At 42.0% G+C, this 22,672-nt stretch overlaps 1 protein-coding gene across 16 annotated transcripts in view; it reads left to right on the top strand.

The window, feature by feature from the left end:
• Positions 1–22,672, top strand: part of TTC3 (tetratricopeptide repeat domain 3) — a 105,169-nt gene that overhangs the window by 40,591 nt on the left and 41,906 nt on the right. For 13 of the 16 annotated variants that reach the window (XR_004974363.1, XM_036352305.1, XM_036352308.1 and 10 more), the window contains 13 exons: positions 4,429–4,591; positions 5,420–5,465; positions 6,539–6,659; positions 8,555–8,618; positions 10,434–10,491; positions 13,340–13,502; positions 13,698–13,832; positions 14,470–14,550; positions 15,673–15,785; positions 16,182–16,302; positions 19,773–19,895; positions 21,167–21,268; positions 21,841–21,933. Coding sequence is in view for 15 of the 16 variants with exons in the window: in XM_036352305.1 (XP_036208198.1) it covers positions 4,429–4,591; positions 5,420–5,465; positions 6,539–6,659; positions 8,555–8,618; positions 10,434–10,491; positions 13,340–13,502; positions 13,698–13,832; positions 14,470–14,550; positions 15,673–15,785; positions 16,182–16,302; positions 19,773–19,895; positions 21,167–21,268; positions 21,841–21,933 (1,383 nt within the window). In the remaining variant the exon portion in view is untranslated. Of the gene's footprint in view, positions 1–4,428; positions 4,592–5,419; positions 5,466–6,538; positions 6,660–8,554; positions 8,619–10,433; positions 10,492–13,339; positions 13,503–13,697; positions 13,833–14,469; positions 14,551–15,672; positions 15,786–16,181; positions 16,303–19,772; positions 19,896–21,166; positions 21,269–21,840; positions 21,934–22,672 lie in introns of those variants that run through there. The other 3 variants (XM_036352307.1, XM_036352318.1, XM_036352319.1) reach the window with 3 other exon arrangements.

Below are 22,672 nucleotides of genomic sequence, written 5' to 3'. Positions count from 1 at the left end.
TACCCCACGCACACATGCCCTCCCCCATTGTCAGCATCCCCCAGCAGAGTGGTGCAGTTGTGGAATTAATGAACCTCCACGGACACATCATCATCACCCAAAGTCCAGTTTAACTTGGAGTTCACTGCCTAGGTATTGTACATTTTATGGGTTTGGACAAATTTATAATGACATTGTGCTTCATAGGGTGTCTTTTCACGGCCCTAGAAATTCTCTGTGTGCATTACCTTTTGATGTTGTTATATAGGGTACAAACCAATAGTTTCACAATGTCCTCAAGAACCTTTTAATTTTTAGGGGTTTATTTGGACTCTCCTGTTTGTGAATGACAAAACCTAACTCAGATTTGGCTTAAGGAGAAAAGGGAATTTAATGGTTCCTGAAATTGAAAATTCTAGGGGTTAGCTTCTGGCATGGTTGGATCCGATCTGTACACAATTTTCTTGTGTTTTTAGCTGTGCTTCCTTGTTTCTTTGCTTCATTTTCAGTCTTTTCTCTGTTTCATTTTACCAAGGTTCCATTGCTGTCCTCAAGGTCACTGATCTTTTCTTCTGCAATGTCTAATCTACCTTTATTTCCATCAACATATTGGTCTTTTCTAAAAAATATATCTTATTGGTTTTTTACAGAGAGGAAGGGAGAGGGATAGAGAGTTAGAAACATCGATGAGAGAGAAACATGGATCGGCTGCCTCCTGCACACTCCCCACTGGGGATGTGCCCGCAACCAAGGTACATGCCCTTGACCGGAATCGAACCTGGGACCCTTGAGTCCGCAGGCCGACGCTCTATCCACTGAGCCACACCAGTCAGGGCCATCAACATATTTTTCATCTTAAATGCTATAGTTTTCATGTCTAGAATTTCAGTTTGAGTATTTCTTACGTATTGTATGTCTTCAAACGCTCAAACTTGTTTTAGCTTCCTGAATGTGTGCAATAAATTTAAAATACTGTTTTAATGCCCTTATCTACTAATTCTGCCATCTGTCATTTCTGGATTGGTTTCAATTGACTTGTTTTTCTCTTCATTATAGTTCACATTTTCCTCTTTTGCATGCCTGTAATTATTTTTCTATATACTGTATGTTTCTTTTTCTTTTTTTTCTTTTTATTATTTTTGTTAACCCTCACCCAAGGATATTTTTCCATTGATTTTTAGAGAGAGTGGGAGAGAGAAAGATAGAAACATCGATGTGAGAGAAATACATCAATTGGTTGCCTCCTGCATGCGCCCCAACCAGGGCCCAAGCCAAGGAGGAGCCTGCAACGGAGGTATATGCCCTTGATTGGAATCGAACCCGGGACCCTTTGGTCCACAGGCCTGCACTCTATCTACTGAGCCAAACTGGGTAGGGCCCTAGTAATTTTTGATTGGATGCCAGACATTGTGCTTTTATGTAATATTTTTGTATTTCTGTAAATATTTTGAGCTTTGCTTTGGGATGCTGTAGTTACTTGGAAATAGTTTAATTCTTTGGAGTCTTGTTTTAAACTTGGTGAGGTTGGAGCGTAGTGGTATTTAGTCTAGGACTAATTTTTCTCCATAACTGAGGCAAAACTTCTGAGTGCTCAACTTAACACTCCATGAATTATAACGTTTTCCGCTCTGGTTGACGGGAATAAGACGTGTTCTTGATCCTGTGTGAGTGCTGACTGCTGTTCCCCTTTAGCTTTTCAGGTGGTCTTTCCCTTGCTTGGGTAGTTGCCCCACATGCAGGTACTGATCAGTCCAGAGCCAGACTCAAGGGGGACCCTGTGAAGACTTCTGGAGTTCTCTGTGCAGCTCTCCTCCCTGTCCTCTGCGCTGTGACCTTGAGCTGCCATGGCTTTCCTGGACTCCTGCTCTATCTTCTTTTTAAAAAAATATATTTTATTGATTTTTTACAGAGAGGAAGGGAGAAGGATAGAGAGTTAGAAACATAGATAAGCTGCCTCCTGCACACCCCCTACTGGGGATGTGCCCGCAACCAAGGTACATGCCCTTGACCAGAATCAAACCTGGGACCCTTCAGTCCACAGGCCAACGCTCTATCCACTGAGCCAAACCAGCAAGTACCTGCTCTACCTTCTTAACTGAGATTCTGGTCTCTGCCTGGCTCCTTCTCCCTGTGCCATGGCTTAGACACTGTCCCCTCAGCAGGCTGGGGCAAGCATAGGGCTTACTTTGTGTGTTTCTCACTGTCAGGGATCAGCCTCTGTTGTTGCTGGATGTCCAGTGTCGTGCAACCCTTTGTTTCATATACTGTATGTGGTTTGTTTTAGGCAGGAGGGTAAATCCAATCCCTGTTACTCCATCTTGACCAGAAATGGTAGAGTGTGGGTTCTCCTGGCTTCATCTTGAAAAAGAACCAAACTGATATCCTCTATAACTGTTAATTCTAGTGGAAAGAGAACATCTTTAGTATCTGTATAGTAGTATACCTGAGGGATGTCTCACACTTACCCTCACTGAGCCATCCTGCCACCTGTGGATCCATCACTGACCTGGGAAATGGTGCATTGCGATGGGCCCATTTCCTGGGTCACAACTACACTCCTACGCTACCCTCCTTGATGAGAGAATCATTGATGATTGGCTGCCTCCTGCATGCCTCCTACTGGAGATCGAGCCCACATCTGGGGCATGTGCCCTTGATGGGAATCGAACCTGGGATCCTTCAGCCCGCAGGCCAACGCTCTATCCATTGAGCCAGACTGACCAGGGCTTTTTTAAAAAATGCAGTTATGTGTGCTTTAAAGTTGATATATGCTGGGAGATAGGATGTTGGTATTGTAGCGTACCTCTAAGAGATCTCTTTTATCTTCTTTATGCCTTTTGACAAAAAGCAGAGTTAGAACAAATGCGATCTGAGTTGACTCTTTGATCTGAGCTTAAATTCTCTGGCTAAAAAATAGCTGCAGAGCTCACCGGTTGGGTTGGTGCACCAGAGTGGGATTGTACATGTACAGCACCTGGGTAAGCAGAGGTCCTTGTGGTTGTTTCTGGCTTTTCTTAGTGAAAAGCCCATCTTTCTTAAAAAGGTCACTTACTCATTTTTAAATGAAATGATAGTTTTCATTTTTTTTCTAATTAAAGGATAGTTTTTTTCCAATTAGTATTTTTTGTATGTTTCTTTGTATTGGATTTATTAGGATGACATTGGTTCATAAATTACATAGGTTTCAGGTGTACAGTTCTCTAATACATCAGCTGTATAGTATATTGTGTGTTCACCACCCCATCAAGTTTCCTTCCATCACCATTTACCCCCTTTATCCTTTTTGCCTCCCCCACCTCCCTTTCCCTCTGGTAACCACCATACTGTTGCCTGTATCTCTGAAGTTTTTTTCTGTTTTTTGTTTTTTTTTAATCTCATAGAATCAGAATGGTCTTTGTAAAGTGTACAGTAAAGAGAAAAGAGCTCTGGCCCCAGAATAGATCAGGGTTCTTTGTTTTGCCTGTAAGGGAGTGACATTAGGCAAGTTCCTAGCCTTTTCACTTGGAAATCACTGCTCCTCTGGAGATGCTGTCCCTGAAATGGGAGTTTGGTTTGTGAGTAGCTGCTAGAGGAGAGTGCGTTGTGTTAGCCCAGGTCTGATCATGTTAGCTCTCTAGATTAAAATGTTCGTGCTGGACACAGATTTCCCAAAATGCTTGAGGGGGGCCAGCCAGGGCCGTTGTAGCACAAACAAAACTTATTTATGCACTCATTGGTTGATTGTTGTATGTGCCCTGACCAGGGTTCAGGGCACATACACTTCCCACACTTCTTCTCCGGTAGCTTTTTTGTAGAACAAAAAAAACAATCATTAGAATTAAGAGTAAATCAGTGGTTTTTGGACCTTTTCTTTCTTAAAGCCAACAAGTACACTTAGAGGAAAAAAAGAATGAAAAGCTGGTAAGAGAGTGATGGATAGAGGACTAGCTTAGCTTTACCCCTCATTGTGCCCATGCTCCTCTCCAGAGGTGGGAAAGCTGCTGCACTAGCTGACTGTCCTCCCAACTCTCAAATCCCATGGACTTCTAAACTGTAAGGAATGTAATCACTTGGAGACTACTGCTGCCTTGAAGTATTGTGAAGCAAATTTAAGTTATTTATATGAATGATTTTTATACTTTATTTGGCATAAAAAATTATTTCACTCTTTGGTAAAATATAATAAAGGTTGAATTTTTTTCTTTGGGCATACAAAAAAATCTCTTTAAGTGAAAATACTGATCCCTAGACAGTTGTTAAACATTATTATGAATACCGTTCATCGCTTTTCAATTAGCTCATTTTGGTAATTTTATATCCTGAGAGGTATTAACATTTTTATTTATTTTTTAGGTTCTAATTTAACAGTTTAAGTAACTAATCAGATTTCAAGTGAAATATTTTTCCTTATTGATTTCCTTTAACTTAAGCATATTTTTGAGAAAAATTAAATTTATCTTTTTGGAACAGGGTCATTATCGTTACTGTGCTGCTCTTTATATGCTGGGGGAATATGACTGGGCCCTGCAAGCAAACAGTAAAGCTCAAAAACTCTGTAAAAATGACCCTGAGGGAATCAATGATCTAATTCAGCAACATGTAAAGTTACAACAACAAATAGAAGATCTGCAAGGTATTTCATCTAAGATTCTTTCTTTTGTTTTCAGTCGAATTCCCTTTAAAACTTTTGAAGGTGGGTTTCTTGGATTAATGGAGAACCATAAATCAATTCTCAGATGATTTGAACTTACTTTGTTATCTTGGTTGAGTCACTTAAGTTTCCATTTTTATCTGCATAGAATTATATTAGTGTTATATTCCATTAGATAATTATAAATGATTGATATTTTTATTTGAAACATTCAGCAATGAATTATTGTATACTCTTGCATAGAAAATATGCCTTCTTGAATTTTGAAATAAATTCTTTTTGAAACAAAATTGTTTTAAAATTATCTCCTTTATTATTATAGTTATTTCCTGAAGAAAAGTCCCTTCAATAGGATTGTTTGGTGTTTTTGCACCAAGTTTGGGGCTGATTTTATATATCTCAGAAGTCTGCTGTGCAGACTAGGAATTCTACAATCCTTACTCTGCACTCTCTGTGTAGGTCTTTCCTGTCTTTCCTTCTGTGGGTATTTGGTGTCTTCTTGAGCTGAGCTGAGTGTTCTGTTTCACTAGCAAATGTTATCCAACATAACGTGATCATAAGATTGTGAGCTCCTTGAAGACAGGTGCCCTCTCCGATTCACATTTCTATAGTGCTGCATCTACTCAGTGATCACATCCAATGGGATTTCAAATAACAGCTGTAGAACATTTTGTTGACAAGCTCATCAACTGAAAGCATCTCAAAATGTAAAATTGGTTAGGCTTACTTTTCAGTTCTCTGAATTTGAAAATCGTTTACAGTATGTGTTACCAATGCACTGATTATTGTGTGTGTGATTGATTTTGATAGGCGGAACACCAACTAGGAATCCTATTAAAGCCTTTTATGAAAGTGGGTAAGTTACTAGGAATGGCTTTGCCCTGTGAGTTTAAGAATCTCTGTGTTTAATGCTTTAGTAGCTAATAGCAACCACAGTGAAGTTGGGGGTGGAAGGATGATAGGTGGTTTTTAAAGTGTTCCTGCGTAAGGTCAGGTGACCTGTGAAGTGCCAAATGTATTTTGCCCACTCTTTTACTAAGCTATGTGCATATGTATGTATTAGAGATCAGTAGCTTTAGCCTATGGGAAAGGAGTGAAATGATGATGGGATGTTACTGTGTTTGAATGGGACCAGTTTTGGCCATCATGGATGGTCCTGGCAGCAGAGAGCAGGTCACAGTCTGTGCCTCTTAGCCTTGGCCTCCGTTCTGGAAACATCTGCCTCTGACTCCTGGTATTTTTTTCAAAGGCTAAGATGCTTCCTGTTAGAAATACTACTAGGCAGCAGATAGACTTGCGTATGCTTGCAATAAAGCCAGTAGCACCCAGGGTCTGCATTAAAGAAGATTAAGCTTTTCCTCACATGCTTAAGATACTGAAGCTGTTAATTTAAAACAAGGAGACTTATTTTAATATTAGGAACCAGAATACACTTCTTGATCTGTTCTTAATGTATTTTTAAGTTTTTTAAATTATATTTTGGATTTTAATACCAAATTAAAATAATGTTTAGGTATAAGGCCCACTCAGAGATGGGGATTCTTTTATTTTTTTATATATATTTTATTGATTTTAGAGAGGAAGGGAGAGGGAGAGAGAAACACCAAGGATGAGAGAGAATCATTGATCAGCTGCCTCCCACATGCGCCCCCACTGGGGATTGAGCCCGAAAACCAGGCATGTGCCCTTGGCTGGAATCAAACCTGGTGCCCTTGGCTGGAATCAAACCTGGGACCCTTCAGTCCGCAGGCTGACGCTCTATCCATTGAGCCAAACCAGCTAGGGCAGTAGGGATCCTTTTAAAACAATCTTGTTTTCAAGAAAAAAAGGCTGAATTTGCTGAAACTTGTTTCTTTGAAGGTTAACTTTTTTTAAAAAAGCATACTAATCAATAGAAATAAAATAATTATTCCTTTTATCCCCACTCAGAGCCAACACACCTAGTTTACCAGCACCTGCATTTAGTACTTCACTTAACTTTGTAGAGATCGAAAGAGATTCCAGCAAAACCTACCACGAAATGGCATACGATGGTAATCAGCATCTAATGGTAAGCTCAGTTAAAAACTAAAAATGAAATTATTTCCAGTATAGTCTCAAATGTTTGCAATAATATTTTGGTGAAAGGGAAAACTAAATATTTTGTTGATATGAACCTCTTTTTGCCTATTCATATCAAGGAATGATTCTGTCTTTTAAATAAATATTTGGGCTACCTCCTGTAATTACATAAAATAATATTTCATTGTTACAGAATTCTTTTGCAGTCACATTTGTACGTTTTCAAACTGTTTTTTTCTAAATTTTATTTTACACTTCAATGGTTCTCTTTGCATGCCTTCCCTCTACATGTCTTTTTTTTTTTTTTTAAGAGAGAATCTTTTTTTTCTTTTTTTTTAATATATCTTATTGACTTTTTACAGAGAGGAAGGGGAAGGGATAGACAGAAACATCGATCAGCTGTCTCCTGCACACTCCCTACTGGAGATGTGCCTGCAACCAAGGTACATGCCCTTCGCCGGAATCGAACCTGGGACCCTTGAGTCCGCAGGCCAACGCTCTATCCACTGAGCCAAACCCGTCAGGGCAAGAGAAAATCTTTTTTAATATATATTTTTTTATTGATTTCGGAGAGGAAGGGAGAGGGAGAGAGAGAAACATCAATGATGAGAGAGAATCATTGATTGGCTGCCTCCTGCACGCCCCCCACTGGGGATCAAGCCCGCATCCCGGGCATGTGCCCTTGACTGGAATCGAACTTGGGATCCTTCAGTTGGCAGGCCAATGCTCTACCCACTGAGCCAAACCAGCTAGGGCCCATTTACATGTCTTTCAATGAGTCACTTGGGAATAAGTGACAGTGGGGTCTGGTGGCCAAATCACCCCAACCCTTACAGTGCTTTGGACTTTTCTTTTCCTATCTTTTATTTTTTGCAGACTCCATGGCTGCCCCGCACTGCACCAGTCCATCCACCCACCTAATTTGTGCTGTGCTGGGCCTGGGAGCCACCCCATCCTCCTCTCTGCCCAAGGTGTTTTTGCAGCCTCTGCTGCTCCTCTCCATAGCCAAAGCCCTTGATTCTGTGCTGTGCTCAGCTAAACCTTGGTCTGATGGCTTCTTAGGCACTGCTAGGACTCTAGCCTGGTCCTGGGACCAGGGTTTGAGGCAATCTGCACCTGAGTTTTTCTCTGAACTGTAGTGTGCTGAAAACTCAACAGATATCACCAAGTCCACATTTACATTTCTCTCCAGTGTCTGATGGGGAAAATGAAAATGGTGTCTTGGGTTAGATGGATAGTAGTCATTGGGGGGAACTTTTTTAAGCCACTCTATGGTTATATTTGTTTGTTAATAATATCTGAGGATATTATTTTCATTGATTTTAGAGAGAGTGAAAGAGAGGAAGGAAGGGAGGGGAAAGAGAGAGAGAAACATCAATGTGAGAAAGACACATTGATTGGTTGCCTCCTGCACAAGCCCCAATGGGGCCAGAGATCAAACCTGCAACCCAAGTACATGCCCTGGACTGGGAATCAAACCCATGATCCTTCAGTTCTCAGGCAGATGCTCTAACCACTGAGGACACCAGACCAGAGCATAATTCTTTTGTTAATAATGAAAATCTCAGAGAAGCTGTGTTCATTTAGGGAGAGCAGCCTCAGGAAAGATGTGATAGTACTGACTCAGGACTGAACAGCTGCCCTGCCTGGCCTCATGCTAGGTGTCAGAAATAGAATTGTCATTGGAGAATTTGTCATACCATAATCTGTTATTGTCAGTTATCATTTTGTTTGTTTATTCACTTAGGCTTAATAACCACCTAGATATTTTAGTGTTTGAATAAGTTCTGTTATAATCCACTTTATTATTTAGCTCTTCATGTCTCTCTATTTTTTCACTTCTTTTCCTTGTGTAAGTCTCACTAATTGTATTTTCATGGGTAGGTGGTAGATGAAGCTTTGACTATAGATGATTGTGCCTGTCATCCTGAATTTCTACCACTATCAGGTGAGTTTTCCCTGTAAATTGTTGCTGAGTTCATGTGGTGGTGTCTAAACTCCTGTGCCCCCAAATTCGCACAAGCCCCACTTATAGTTGCTCTGGTTCTCTTACATTGCAGTGCTTCTGCGTTAAAACATTGATTATTTATTTGAAACCAGTACTCCGTCTCTTCATGTTATTTAATAAATCTAATTTTGGAACTCAAACTAAAGTTAATGGAACAGAAAGATGAAGCTCTTCTTGGTTTCTATCTAATTTCTATTTGGCGAGTTGTTTTTTTAAAGATACATATTTTTATTGATTTCAGAGAGGAATGGATAGAGAAAGAGAGATAAGAACATCAATGATCAGAGAGAACCGTTGATCAGCTGCCTCCCCAACTCCCCATGTAGGGGGATCGAGCCCAAAACCTGGGCATGTGCCCTGACCATGATCTCCTGGTTCATAGGTCAACGCTCAACCACTGAGCCAAACCAGCAGGGCTCATCCTAGTTTACTTTAAATTGTCTGTGCTTGGTGCATGTGTTTGCTTATGCCCCTAGGAAACAGGCAGACACAGCAGGACCTCATAGACTCAGCATTGGCACCATGGGAAATGAAGGGCCCACAGAATATTCGCACTTCATTTATTTCTCAGTCTCCCTTGATACTACCAGATTTTGATGGAAATCGATCTAAAGTGGATTACATGCTTCCCTGCCTTTTAAACAGCTTAAGAAAATACAGATTTTCTTGATGACTTACTTAAGATAGTTGTTGTTAACCACAAGTTACTGATCTCCATCTTTCATGCGTTCCTTCCGGGTTCTTACAGGGAGATTGTGACCTTCCTGTTGCCCTCCTGTCCTTTGTTGGTGTTTTTGTTTTCTTTTCAGTGTTTGTGCTTCTGCAGTCCTGTCTTTTTTGGGCTCCCATGCCACATCCCACCACTTACCCTGAGCATTTCCATTTGGTTGGCACAGCAGCAGCATGATAAGGAGGGGAAGCTCAGGGGGCTGTCGTCCCTGATGTAGCTAATAGCACGTGAAAAACCTTTGAGGATAAAACATTTGTCAATATTTCTTGGGCAATTATCATCATACAGTACATTTAAATAATTTAAATACCATCCACACTTTAGCATCTACGTTCAGTAGAAGAAGTTGAGGTGCTGTGGTCAGAGTGCAGTGGTTTGCTTCAGGTCACACAGCAGAAGTCGCACTGGAACTCTTCTGCCTTTCCAGAGCCTCTTGCTTTCTGAGGCCACCAGGGCCAACTTAGGCTCCCATCCCGTCCTTGACCCAGGGGCTCTGACTTGCCTCTGCGTCTCTCCCCAAAGCTCCCATCAGGTCCACCTGACCCCATTACTCAGCTCTCTTCTGCACAACTTTGCACGTCTGTCCCCGCCCAGCGGCACACAGGCTCCCTCCTGCCAGGGGACAGGGGACAAGGCTGAGCTCATAGAGCTGGAGGAGCAAGAGGAAGCACGGGGCCTGTAACTCAGTATTTTTTTCTTCTTTTTAATGGGATTGTTGTTTAATTATTACAGTGACTGTCTTTTCTTGTCATCTAATTGTAAACTACTTGAAAACAGAAATTTAGCCTATATTTCTGTATCTGCTCTAGGCCTATATAATAATGACCATTATAATTTATAATAATTTCATAGCACACATAGACAAACATCATCAGTAGCTTCTTTTTTGGCTTACCTGTTTGTAGTTAACGCTCATGGTATTGCTTCCTTTGCTTTCTTATTCAGTTTACTTAACTATTATTTTACTTTCAAGCTCATAAATTTTTATATCCAGATTTGAGGAACAAATACTTTTGTATTCACAGGCCAACCGCCAAAATATAAAGGAAAACAAAAATCTCGAAACAATGAGTTGGAGTTCAGGTATGTTTTTATGTAAGGTTTTGTTTTTCACCTAATGTCCTCCTTCCAAGAAAAAAGAAAAAAAATCTCTTTCACGTAGTAGCTACCTTTACATATGTATATTATGTTGAGTACTAAAGTCCCTTTCAAATACCAAAGGCATGTCTTCAGAGACGATCATTTTTTACCAGAGAATTCTGAATCCTGAACGTTAATACTGATTTCTGAAAGTCATATTACAGCTATATTAGTATTAACATTTTAAAACTCCAAAATACATGCTCAGAAGAGGGAAAATATTCAGAGAAGTATAAAGTGCAAATTAGTCTCCTTCCCTACTCATCTTATTTCACTTCCCACACTTCTTCTCCGGTAGCTTCCGATAGGAACGCGCTGCTCACAATGTTGGCCGTCGGAAGCTCACTCTACAGACACAGCATGGGGATGTGCACAGGCCGAGGCCCTTTTAAGCAGTTACCACCGGAGGAAAGGATTTATTAATGAACCAGCCACTTATAAAATCCGTTCTACCGAACATGCCCCTTAAAACTAATGGTCGGAACTCTTGTCACTTATCTTTATAGTTAATCCCCCATCACCTACAAAATAGGAATTGACTGCAGAGTGGAATTATCAGTCATACAGTAGATACAGAAGTTTGTGAAGTTAATAAAAAGTGATGCTGGAGAAAGAAACTGCAAAGCCATTTCTGCTAATTATACCAGTTGTCAGTTTTTCCTCATTTCTTAAGGCTGATTCCTCAATAGATTCTTAAAGGAGAATGATTTGAATATCAAAGCACTAAGAGGAATGAGTAATGCCCATTAAAAAAAAAAAAAAAAAAGACCATTTTTTTCCTGCTGCTACAAAGTAAATACAAAGCTAGAGCATAGAATATTATGTAACTCTATTATTTCATAGAAAAATCCTGAGTCTTCCTCCTCACCTCGTGTGCCCCCCAGGAGAAACCAAAACCAAGTATATTTTCATTGTTTGAATGTATAGTTACAATTTTAACCGGTTTTGTTGAAGATAAATTTAGTTTCCTGATACTTTGTTTCTGTTTTCAAACAGAAGGCTTCTGATTTGATTATGTCTACCTCATGGGATTATTTAGTGATTAAGTGGGATGAACTGGAACATGGTAAATGCTCAGTACACATGACCATCGTTGGGATCACTGTCCTTTTCACTGTTGTTAGAACCATTCAGACTGACAGCTTGTTTTATCCCTTTCTAGTATCTTGTGTGTCTTTCCATAACAGACCATGGAAATCTACATCCTTCATTTTCATGGCTGCAGGACATTTTACCGCATAGATGTATATTCGGAGAAATTTCTAGAGTGGCATTGCTCTATCAAAGGAGATGCATAATTTTCTTTAAATTTTATTTACTGATTTTTAGAGAGAGAGAGAGATAAATATTGATATGTTGTTCCACTTATTTATGCATTCATTGGTTGATTGTTGTATGTGCCCTGACCAGGGTTCAAACCCACAATCTAACCAACTGAGCTACCCGGCCAGGGCCCAGGGGTGCGTAATTTCACTTTGATAGATATTGTCAAATTGTCCTACCAGAAAATTAATTACCTGGCACTTTTACACTCTTACTAAGCTGTGAGAGGGTGCGGAATAATAAAATGTATATCTGATCTTTGTCCCTGGTCCCTGGCACAGAGCTCCCTTGGAGTTTCCTGAAACAAGCCCCTTTCCACCCTACCTGAGATCATATTAATGAGGTGACTCAAGGCTGGGGCTCTGCATTCAGAATTGGGACTGGTCACTACAAAGACCAAGTATGTGATTGGAGGGTTGGACCTTTCAGCCCCATCCCCTGGTATCTGAGAAATTCAGGAAGGGGGCTAGGAATTAATTTATTCACCAATGGCCAGCAACTTAATCCTTTGTGCCTGTGTAATGAAACATTATGAAAATCTCTTTTCGGGGAGCTTTTGGGTGGGTGAGTACATGGAGGTGCTGGGCAGGTGGCCCACTCTGGAACAGCATGAAAGCTATCCATCACCCCCCTCTACCCAGCTCCCTTCCCATGTGTTTCTTTCATTGGAGTTTTCCTGAGTTACAAGCTTCATAGTAAACTGGTAAGTAGTAAGTATAATGCTTTCATGAGTTCTATGAGTCATTCTAGGGAATTGTTGAATCTGAACTGGGGTCACGGGAACCCTGAATTTGTAGTTGGCTCGGCAGAATTGTGGGTAGCCTAGGCACCCCGGTGTGGCTGGTCTGAAGTGAGGGCACCTGTGGGGCCTGCATTGACCCCAGAATTAATGTCAAAATTGAATGGAATTGTTAGACACGCGGTTGGTGTTGGAGAATTGGTGTGGAAAATGATAGGTATCTGGTCTCAAACACACACATCTAGTGTTAGAAGTGGTGTTGGAAGACGGAGAACTGAGTCTTTCTTCCCCTCACCAGCACGGGGTCCAGGCTTTCTGAAAGGTTATATCTCTTACTAGATTTTCCCATGAGAGGAGCGTCTGTGCAACATTTATTGGGCACATTTCTTGTTTCAGGACTACGTTGTCAAAGATAACTGTAGATCTGTAATAACTGGGTAATCAGCACACAAATTCCCCTTAATTTGTTTCAAAAGCTGTTTTTTCTATATCATCTTCATAATTAATTTATCTGGCCTCCCTCCACTTGTAATTTTACAGGGGTTTTTATTGAGATTCATTAGAGTTAGAGGTTAATCTGAGAAGAAATGGCATCATCGTAATATTTCAGTTCAGGAGCTTGTGACTCATTTGCTCAGTGTTTAAAATGACCTTCAGTAAAAGTATTTCTTCTTTATATAGCGGACTGTTTTATTTTAAATAATTCAACACAACACTCTTTTCTTTTAGTTATAGTTCACAAGGGAGTTTTCCAGCAGATTTGAAAAGCCTCTTGGAGAAACAGTTCTCTAAATCTTCCAGAGCTGCACACCAGGTACAGGAAAAGGCTTTTCCTGGGGAAAAAGCGAACTCTGGGAACAAACCACTTTTCACAAGCGCTAAGTCTAACCATGTACATCCCTAAGATTTGTTTTTTATACTTTTATTTATGGACATGTTACTTTATATGTGATTGCTAAGAAGCCAAACTATTGTTGATTTAGAAACTGACTTTTCAGTTATGTTATCCAGAGATTGAAGTAGCCATTGACACTGTAGAATTGTTGCTTCCCAAAGGAAACAGTTTGTTTCTTGTTCTGTTTTGCAGGACTTTGCTAATATAATGAAAATGTTGAGGAGCTTGATCCAGGATGGTTACACAGCTCTGCTGGAGCAGCGGTGCCGCAGCGCGGCCCAGTCCTTCTCGGAGCTGCTCAACGGCCTAGATCCGCAGAAAGTAAAGGTAGGATTGCCGTCTCCTAACTCGTCAGCAGTGCTGATGGCTCCAGATGCATGTGTAGGAGAATCCGGGCTCTCACTTCACTGTTACCAGTGCATCTTCTGCCCAGCGGAGACGGCCTGAATCTCCTTGGGCCAGGCAGTGAGGAGCAGGGCGCGCGCTGACCCAGCCTTCATGCCTGCACTCACCGTGCGCCTCCCTCCTTGCTCCCCAGTTGGTGTCCTTAGAACTCCTGGCCTTCTCTCTTGATAAACTACGAAAGCAAGGTTTTGGACCAGTTTTAGTCACATCTTCTCATTCAGAAAGAAAGTAATAGCTAGGCAGATACTTTATGCAAGGTTGTAAGGCAGCAAATAAATGTCTTCATCTGTCACTGGGACCCACAAACATTCAAAAGAGAGTAACTTCTGTTATGAACCACGCCTTCAAGGAACTCTGAGACAGTGAGTCTGTGTTTTAAATACTTGATAGCAGTGTATTTTTGCAAAATATATTTTCTAATTCAGTTTGACCTTTATCTCAATCATAGTGATTAGTGAGATTTTATTACACTTTTTTTCTGTTGTGGCTAACAGGGTGGTATAATGCAAATTGGGCAGAATTATCTTCCGATTTTTAACTCAAATGTTTTTATTGACAGCAATTGAACCTGGCCATGATTAACTATGTGTTAGTGGTCTACGGACTTGCTATTTCTCTCCTTGGAATAGGACAGCCTGAGGTAAGATTTGTAACAGGAATAATAAACAACTTAAATATGTCATTGATTTTAGAAGATATGTAAACACAGTTGTTTTCCCATCGCGATTCTTTTATTCTTGGCAGAGCAGTAATAAGTATGTTATGTTTGCTTTTTTGGATTGAAGAGATAGTTTATTACATTTGCGTTTTACTTTGAAGTAGTGAGACTGATCACAGAAATAAAACCATGTGATAGAACTTGAACCTTTAAAAGAATTTCATCATTCAGACTAGCCCCGGCCAGAAGGAAGCGATAAACTTACTCCAGTACAGCCCTTGCTTAACACGTTAAGCGCCAGGCCTGTTTTGTCTTCCTTTCCGTTTAGCCCGCGATACCCAATTTCACTGATACGCTGGCAGTCGGAGATTGATGAGGTCCAATCGGAAAATGTAGTGTCAGCCACTGGTGACTGACGTGCGCTTAACGTGTTAAGACATGTTTGCAATGCCTCCTTTGGAACTGGCCTCAAAGCTTCTAGCAAACTCCATTTTGTGGTGACATTTCTTTTTACACCCACAATGGGGTTAGCAGTGTTGCCTGGAGCTAAGTGTGTTTGGATTTTTTTCAAAACAAAATTCATGTAAAGCAGAGTTTTCCACAGTTGAGAATATTCAAAAGAACACACTTCTGTCTGTGAAGCTGTTACTAAAGGGCTGGTTTTAAGGTTGAGCATTTGTCTGCCTGATGCCCCAAAGCACGTAGCAACATCATTGGCATGCCTCTGCCCCCAAGGGGACAGCACTCAGCCAGGATATGTGCACGGTGTCATTGTCTACATCAGCCTTTGTACCGTGAAGTCACATGTGTGGTGACTGCCAGCACCACTGGCCTCTGTGTGGGTGTAAACGCTCATCTGGTTGGTGATTTGATGTGTTCAGTGCCAGCTTTTCATTCTGGAGCTGAATCACTTTGGGTGTGAGTATCGTACATATGGTCACAATTTATAAATTGCTAAGAAAATGAAATCTGGAAGGTGTAATTTTGCCAGAGAAGTTTTGGACAGATAGTTGTTTTTAATGTTACAAAAAGAATCAGCCTTCAGATAAAAATCACGTCCAGCATTTCTTTTGTGTGTGATTATTGTTCTTACTGCCTTTGAAGGAATTATCTGAAGCTGAAAACCAGTTTAAGAGGATGATTGAACACTACCCCAATGAGGGCCTCGATTGCTTGGCCTACTGTGGAATTGGAAAAGTGTACTTGAAAAAAAACAGGTTAGTAAATGTCCTAATAAAGTAAAAATTAAAAAAATAAATTTCTATATTTATGGTATATCTATGCAGTGATTTATCAAATGTATTCTTTTTTATATATTTTTTTTTTATTGATTTCAGAAAGGAAGGGAGGGAGAGAGAGAGAAACATCAATGATAAGAGAGAATCATCAACTGGGGGGCCTCCTGCACGCCCCCCACTGGGCATTAATTCGTATGTGCCCTGACCCGAAATCGAACTATGACTTCTTGGTTCATAGGTCAACACTCAACCACTGAGTCACTCTGGCTGGGCTCAAACGTACTCTTACTAGTTAGCTTGGTATCTCTGACTTTTGTTGTGGGAATGAAAATTCTTGACATCTTTTCATACCTTTTTTTTCATTATTATGACTAGGTTTCTAGAAGCTCTTAATCACTTTGAGAAAGCAAGAACCCTGATTTGTCGACTCCCTGGAGTGCTAACTTGGCCCACAAGTAATGTGGTTATCGAAGAGACTCGGCCAGGGAAAATAAAGGTAACCATTTCTTTCTGCAGAGAGCTCTGACTAACTGTGAAAGCCCGCCTACACTGACTGGCTCAGGTGTCAGAAAAGGAGATAGCATTCTGGCCTCAGCTGCCCCACAGGTGTTTCCCCTTTAAGGACTAGTGAGAATTAACTAACATTTACTGAATGTTTTCTATTGCCAGTCACATACCTGCCACATTTCATTACCTTCAATCCTTACAACAGTCCTACAGATGAGTACTATGATTTATCCCCATTTTATGGAGGGAAAAGATTAAGTTTAGAGAGGTTAGGTAATGAGCTCAAGGTTAAACAGCCAGGAAATGGTGGAGCTGGGCTTGAATCCAGGTGTTCTGATTTCAGTGTGCATTCTTAAGCAGAAAGGTATGCTGTCCCTCGGAAAGGTGTAGCTTTGCTGTTTCATCATAGTTACTGTCATTACTGAGGGGTACTCGAAGACTCAAAGTATAAATTTAATCTCAAATCCAGAAGCAGAGGATGCTTTGCTAGTTTTTGAGAGACTAAATTATGTGTAAATTGACTAGGATAGGCCTTTAGTTGTGGGGAACCTGGGCACGTACTAAGAACTGGCTTTTGTCCAAAGCTTTTAAAAGCATAGGGGTCAACTCTCACAACTCAATGATAAAAAGACAACTAAACTAATTTAAAAGTACCCCAAGGATGTGAATAGGCGTATCTGTCAAGAAGTTATACAAATAGCCAGTAAGCACATGAATGGTGTTCAACAACATTACCTACCAGAGAAATGCACATTAAAACTATAGTGAGATACGACACCCATTGGGATGGTTATCTTCAGAAGGCAACCAAGAATAAGTGTTGATAAGGATGTGAAGTCAGAACCTCCTGCGTTGTTGTGGGCGGTGCCATTGCTTTGAGAAAATAGTCTGGCACTTCCTCAGTGGGTTAAAGAATGAGTTATTCTGTGACCCAGCAATTCCATTCCTGGATATATACAGAGATAACACATGTTCTCACAAAAACTTGTACATGCCCTGACCAGTTTGGCTCAGTGGATAGAGCGTCGGCCTGCGGACTGAAGGGTCCCAGGTTCGACTCCGGTCAAGGGCATGTACCTTGGTTGTGGGCACATCCCCAGTAGGAAGTGTGCAGGAGGCAGCTGATCGATGTTTCTCCCTCATCGATGTTTCTAACTCTCTATCCCTCTTCCTTCCTCTCTGTAAAAAATCAATAAAAAATATATATATATATATATATAAAAAAAAACCTTGTACATGAATGTTCATAGCAACATTATTCACAGGAGGCAAAAAGTGTCCATCAACTGATGAATGGTTATATAAAATATAGTCTGTTTATACAATTGAATATTATTCAGCCCATAGAATGAAGTACTCGCATGCTACAACATGATCGAATCTTGAAAACATTATGCTAAGTGAAGCCAGACACAAAGGCCACAGATTGTAGGATTCCATTTGATTGTAGGATTCCATTTATGTGAAACTAGAGGCCCAGTGCACAACATTTGTGCACTGGGGGCGGGGGGTCCCTCAGCCCGGCCTGCACCCTCTCGCAGTCCGGGACCCCTCAGGGTATTTCCAACTGCCGGCTTAGGCCTGCTCCGGGTGAGCAGGGGTCCTTAGCACTGCCGCAGAGTCGGGAGAGGCTCCCACGACCGCTGCTGCCCTCGCCAGCCGTGAGCCCAGCTTCTGGCTGAGCAGCGCTCCCCCTGTGGGAGCGCACTGACCACCAGAGGGCAGCTCCTGCATTGAGTGTCTGCCCCCTGGTGGTCAGTGCACATCATATGACCGGTCGTTCCACTATTTGGTCAATTTGCATATTAGGGTTTTATTATATAGGATCTTCAGAACAAGCAAATCTACATGGAGACAGGAAGTAGATTAGTGGTTGGGAGGAGCTAGGAATTGAGGGAAATGGGGAGGGGTTGCTAATGGTTATGGGGTTTCTTCTTGGGTGATGAAAATGTTGTAAATTTAGACTGTGGTGATAGTCATACAACCGTGTGAATGTACTAAAAACACATATGTGAATTGTATGGTTATGTGAATGATATCTTACCCAAAGCTGCTATTAAAAAAGTTGTAAAACAAAGGATCGTTGTGTTTTCCTCTTTAAACTAGATTGGGATGGAGGCATGGGAACTATTGATAACAAAGGTGCAGGAGCAGGGGGGTCATTCTCAGGGCATGCCGGGAGCCGGTCCATCCTTGCTGTTTCAAGGGACCTGGCATATATGGCATACTGTTCTTAATATGTTTGCTCACCTTCTTGGCACTATGTGTTTTAACCAAGGTCTCTGAGAAAGGTTGTTTCCCCAGGTAGGGATTTTCCCCTGAAGTTAGGGAGGGAATAAAACCTCTTAACTAAGTGCCAGGCGGGTAATTAATCACTTTACGAACAATCGTGCTTAAGCTACATAATCTTTACTCCCTGGAATGAAGATAAGAAACACCCTAACCTTTGTAATAGAGATTGATAGGATTGGAATCAACTGGTATAAATACAGATGTAAGAAGACAGAACCTACACACAGAACTTAGGAGGCACAGAACCTACACAGAACGTTCTCTAGAGACAGAAGAACTTCGCTGGAGAGAACATGGCAAAAGATCCTGGACAGAAACTGGCCTCAGAACCTAGAGACAGAACCTAGCGAGAGAACATGGCAAAAGATCCTGGACTGAACCTGACTACAGAAATTGGCAAGAGAACCTGACTAGAACCTGGTGACTGAACCTGGCTGGAGAACCTGGACAGAACCTGGCTGGAGAACCTAGCGAGGGAACATGGCTACAGAACCTGGCTGGAGAACCTGGAGAACCTAGTAAGAGAACATGGACACAGAACCTAGCTGGAGATCCTAAGCAGAACTTCGCTGGAGATCCAGACCAGAACTTGGCTGGAGATCCTGGCTAGAGATCCTGGCTAGGCTGCTGATCAACTGAACGCTGTCTCCGTGTCATTCCTTCTTCACCGACTCCATCCACACCTTTGGGGACCCCTGGACCTGCTGGGGTTGTACCCCGGCAAGGGCAAGAACTAGCGCAGGTGGCAGGGCCTCCGGGAGGAGGCGGGTGAGGTGCTAGGATCCCAGGTGAAGCACCCTTAGGCTCAGGAGAACAGTAGAATACTAAGGGAGTTTCACCTTAGGACTCCCTCTGGATGCTTAAAGGAGATTTCTATGAGTTACATATTGTACAATGAGGTTTGATGGTTATAACAGGATAAGATTTTGATTCTGACTTTGAAATTCTGAAAAAGCGTTTTAGTTCTTGTCCCCCTCCCCCACCATTCCATCATTTTCTCTGGACACGTCTCTGTATCGGCCTCCATTAAAAAGTGGTATGTAGTTTGTTCTTGGCTAAACATTTAGTCATTTCTAGGATGAAAATATTTTAACAGCAAGAAGTTATTGAAATCACAAACATTTTGATTGACAAATGAGTGTTGTAACAGTATCTTTTTTGTTTTAGATGCTCTTAGAGAAATTTATTGAAGAATGCAGGTTCCCTCCAGTGCCAGATGCTGTTTGTTGCTATCAGAAGTGCCATGGATATTCCAAAATCCAGATATACATCACAGATCCAGACTTTAAGGCAAGTAATGACTGTGCATTAGGACATTAACTTGCACAGTTGTGCCTTACAATGAATTTAGAACCAATCCTTTAATTGGAGGCACCCAAGTTCTCTGGGGTGCCAGCAGTTTTATGTCCTGTTGCCCACCCCTCCCCCTGGACTTCTTTAGGTCTGCATCATCTCACATGGGAACCCAGAGCCACTGAAATTAACACTGAGGGCCAGTTGGCTAATTCCATTTCCCCTTTCTAGCCACTGTGCCATCAACTGCCTATTCCTAGGAACACAGGAAACAAAACAAGGTTATTACCTCTGATTTGTTGCAATTCTGTCTCTTGTAAAATTGGACTCCAAGAACAAAAGGCCATTGTTGACCGCTGAATTGGCTCTCAGAAACCTAAATTTGAGATCAAGTCTGGCACATAATTGAGTGAATAAGTTACTGGGCCTTAGTTGATTCAAGAAGATAATAAGCTGCCCATTGTGGCACTGTCCCTGGTTAGAGCTGAGATGGAATATTGTTTATAAAATATTTTATATGTTGTAAAGAATAATGCAACTGTAAGCTATGAAAGTGAATATGTCAGCCAAGCTCTGTATCTCTGGCGCTAGGCATTCTAGGTACAGAGTAGTATGCTCCCCCATGAGGAAATGTATCTAGTTGTGTCTACCAGAGGAATGCAAACAGCTCTCTCTTTATCTTAATACTAGAGGCCCAGTGCAACAAATTCGTGCATGGGGAGGGGTGTCCCGCAGCCCGGCCTGCACCCTCTCCAGTTGGGACCCCTCAGGGGATGTCTGACTGCTGGTTTAGGCCCGATCCCACAGGGACCACTGGCTCCTAACCGCTTGCCTGCCTGCCTACCTGCCTACCTGCCTGATCGCCCCCTTACCGCTCCCCTACCGGCCTGATTGCCCCCAACTGCCCTCCCCTGCTGGCCTAATCGCCCACAACTGCCTTCCCCTACCGGCCTGATCGCCCACAACTGCCCTCCCCTGCTGGCCTGATCGCCCACAACTGCCTTCCCCTGCCACGACCTGCCTCCTCCGCTGGGACTAGCCTCTGCGCTGCGCAGAGCCATGGGACCCCCAGGCCTCACCACGCAAAGCATCCGCCGGGTCCCGCCTCCGCTGTGCATGCGGCCATCTTGTGATGACATGAGGGCGTGATACCACCTAGGCTATTATTAGTATAGATGCATTGTGAGTGAGTTAGAGAGAGAGTGTGTGTGTGTGAGATAGAGACAGCACCTTTAAAATGTGAATTAAACATTGTTTTAACCCCCCAGGGTTTTATCCGAATCAGCTGTTGCCAGTACTGCAAAATAGAATTTCACATGAACTGTTGGAAGAAGTTAAAAACAACAACCTTTAATGATAAAATTGACAAGGTAAGGCTAATAAGATTCTCTGGGTGTTTTGTTTTTCTAATATGTTTTTAATGATTTCAAAGAGAGGGGAGAGAGAGAGGGAAACATCAGTGATGAGAGAGAATCATTGATTGGCTGCCTCCTTCACACTCCACACTGGTGATGGAGCCCCCAATCCAGGCATGTGCCCTGACTGGGAATCAAACCATAACTTCCTGGTTCATAGGCCGACAGTCAACCACTGATCCACGCCGGCTGGGTACTGTGGCTGTGTTTTTGTGTCTGAATTGAGGTTTCCTGGTACATATTCTTGTGACAGAGGATAAAGATCAAGGGCCAGTCCATTCAGCGTTTCTTAAGCTTTTGTTGGGACATGCTTGGTGTATGTCCTGTCAGCTCTTCTTGCACTGACCAAAGCAAGTCATTCCTTTTGCAGGGAGGCTCCGCAGGTCCCATGGCAACAAGCAGGGACTTTCAATGCCGCCCTGAAGGAGGTTTCTGATGACATTTTAACCATTCCTGATGGTTACAGTAGTATACATGTTTAGATTTATTTTGATACGCAGCACACTTTTTTTTTTTTAATCAAATAGGATTTTCTACAAGGAATTTGTCTTACCCCTGACTGTGAAGGTATCATCTCTAAGATTATCATCTTCAGCAGTGGTGGTCAAGTTAAATGTGAAGTAAGTATCTAATTAAGGGGAAATCTTATTAAATTGACAATGAGAATGCTTATACCTTTTGAAGCATGATTTAAATTTATGAAAGTTGAATGATTTGGATTTGTCTTTTCTAGGAAACAGTTTCTTAATTTCAGACAATATACAAACAATTAGGATGTGAGAATGCTTCTTTGCAATAAAGGATTCTCACATTCTTTTATTTCATAGCAGGAAAAGGAGGCTTTTACAGTTTAGTTTTACTGTTATCACTTTTTTTATAACCTTGTTTTCTTTATTCCCAGTAAACTTCTGGGTGTTTGGGGGTGAAGGTACTTAGGGAGGGGAGGAGTGTCTTAAGGGATTGATTACCTTTACCTGGTCTATATGGAGGTGGCAGGAGTGGGTTGTTATAATGATACTAGGGGCCCAGTGCATGAATTCATGCACCTTGAAGCAGCTGTGGGCTGCAAGGCTGCAGTGGGCGCAGAGGCGGGTCTTGACCCATCCTCCACACCCCCGCCCGGCCCCTCCTTCCACGTCTGTCTGCTGGCAGCCCCACTCCCACCACCGCTGCTCCCATGCATTGATGGCGCCGGCCCTGCTCACACCCACTGACAGCGCGGAGCGATTTCGGCTGGCGCCAGCAGTGGGTGAGAGTGGGACCAATGCTGTCAGCAGGTGTGAGCGGTGGCTGCTGCCCCGATCGCCCCTCAGGAGTAGGGGGAGGTGGAGAAGCCCTTAGGGGCAATCAGGGGCGGTA

Source organism: Myotis myotis, unplaced genomic scaffold, assembly GCF_014108235.1.
Source record: "Myotis myotis isolate mMyoMyo1 unplaced genomic scaffold, mMyoMyo1.p scaffold_m19_p_2, whole genome shotgun sequence".
Lineage (NCBI taxonomy): Eukaryota > Metazoa > Chordata > Mammalia > Chiroptera > Vespertilionidae > Myotis > Myotis myotis.
The sequence above is the reverse complement of the archived record's forward strand: the minus strand, read 5'-3'. Positions and strand labels throughout refer to the sequence as shown.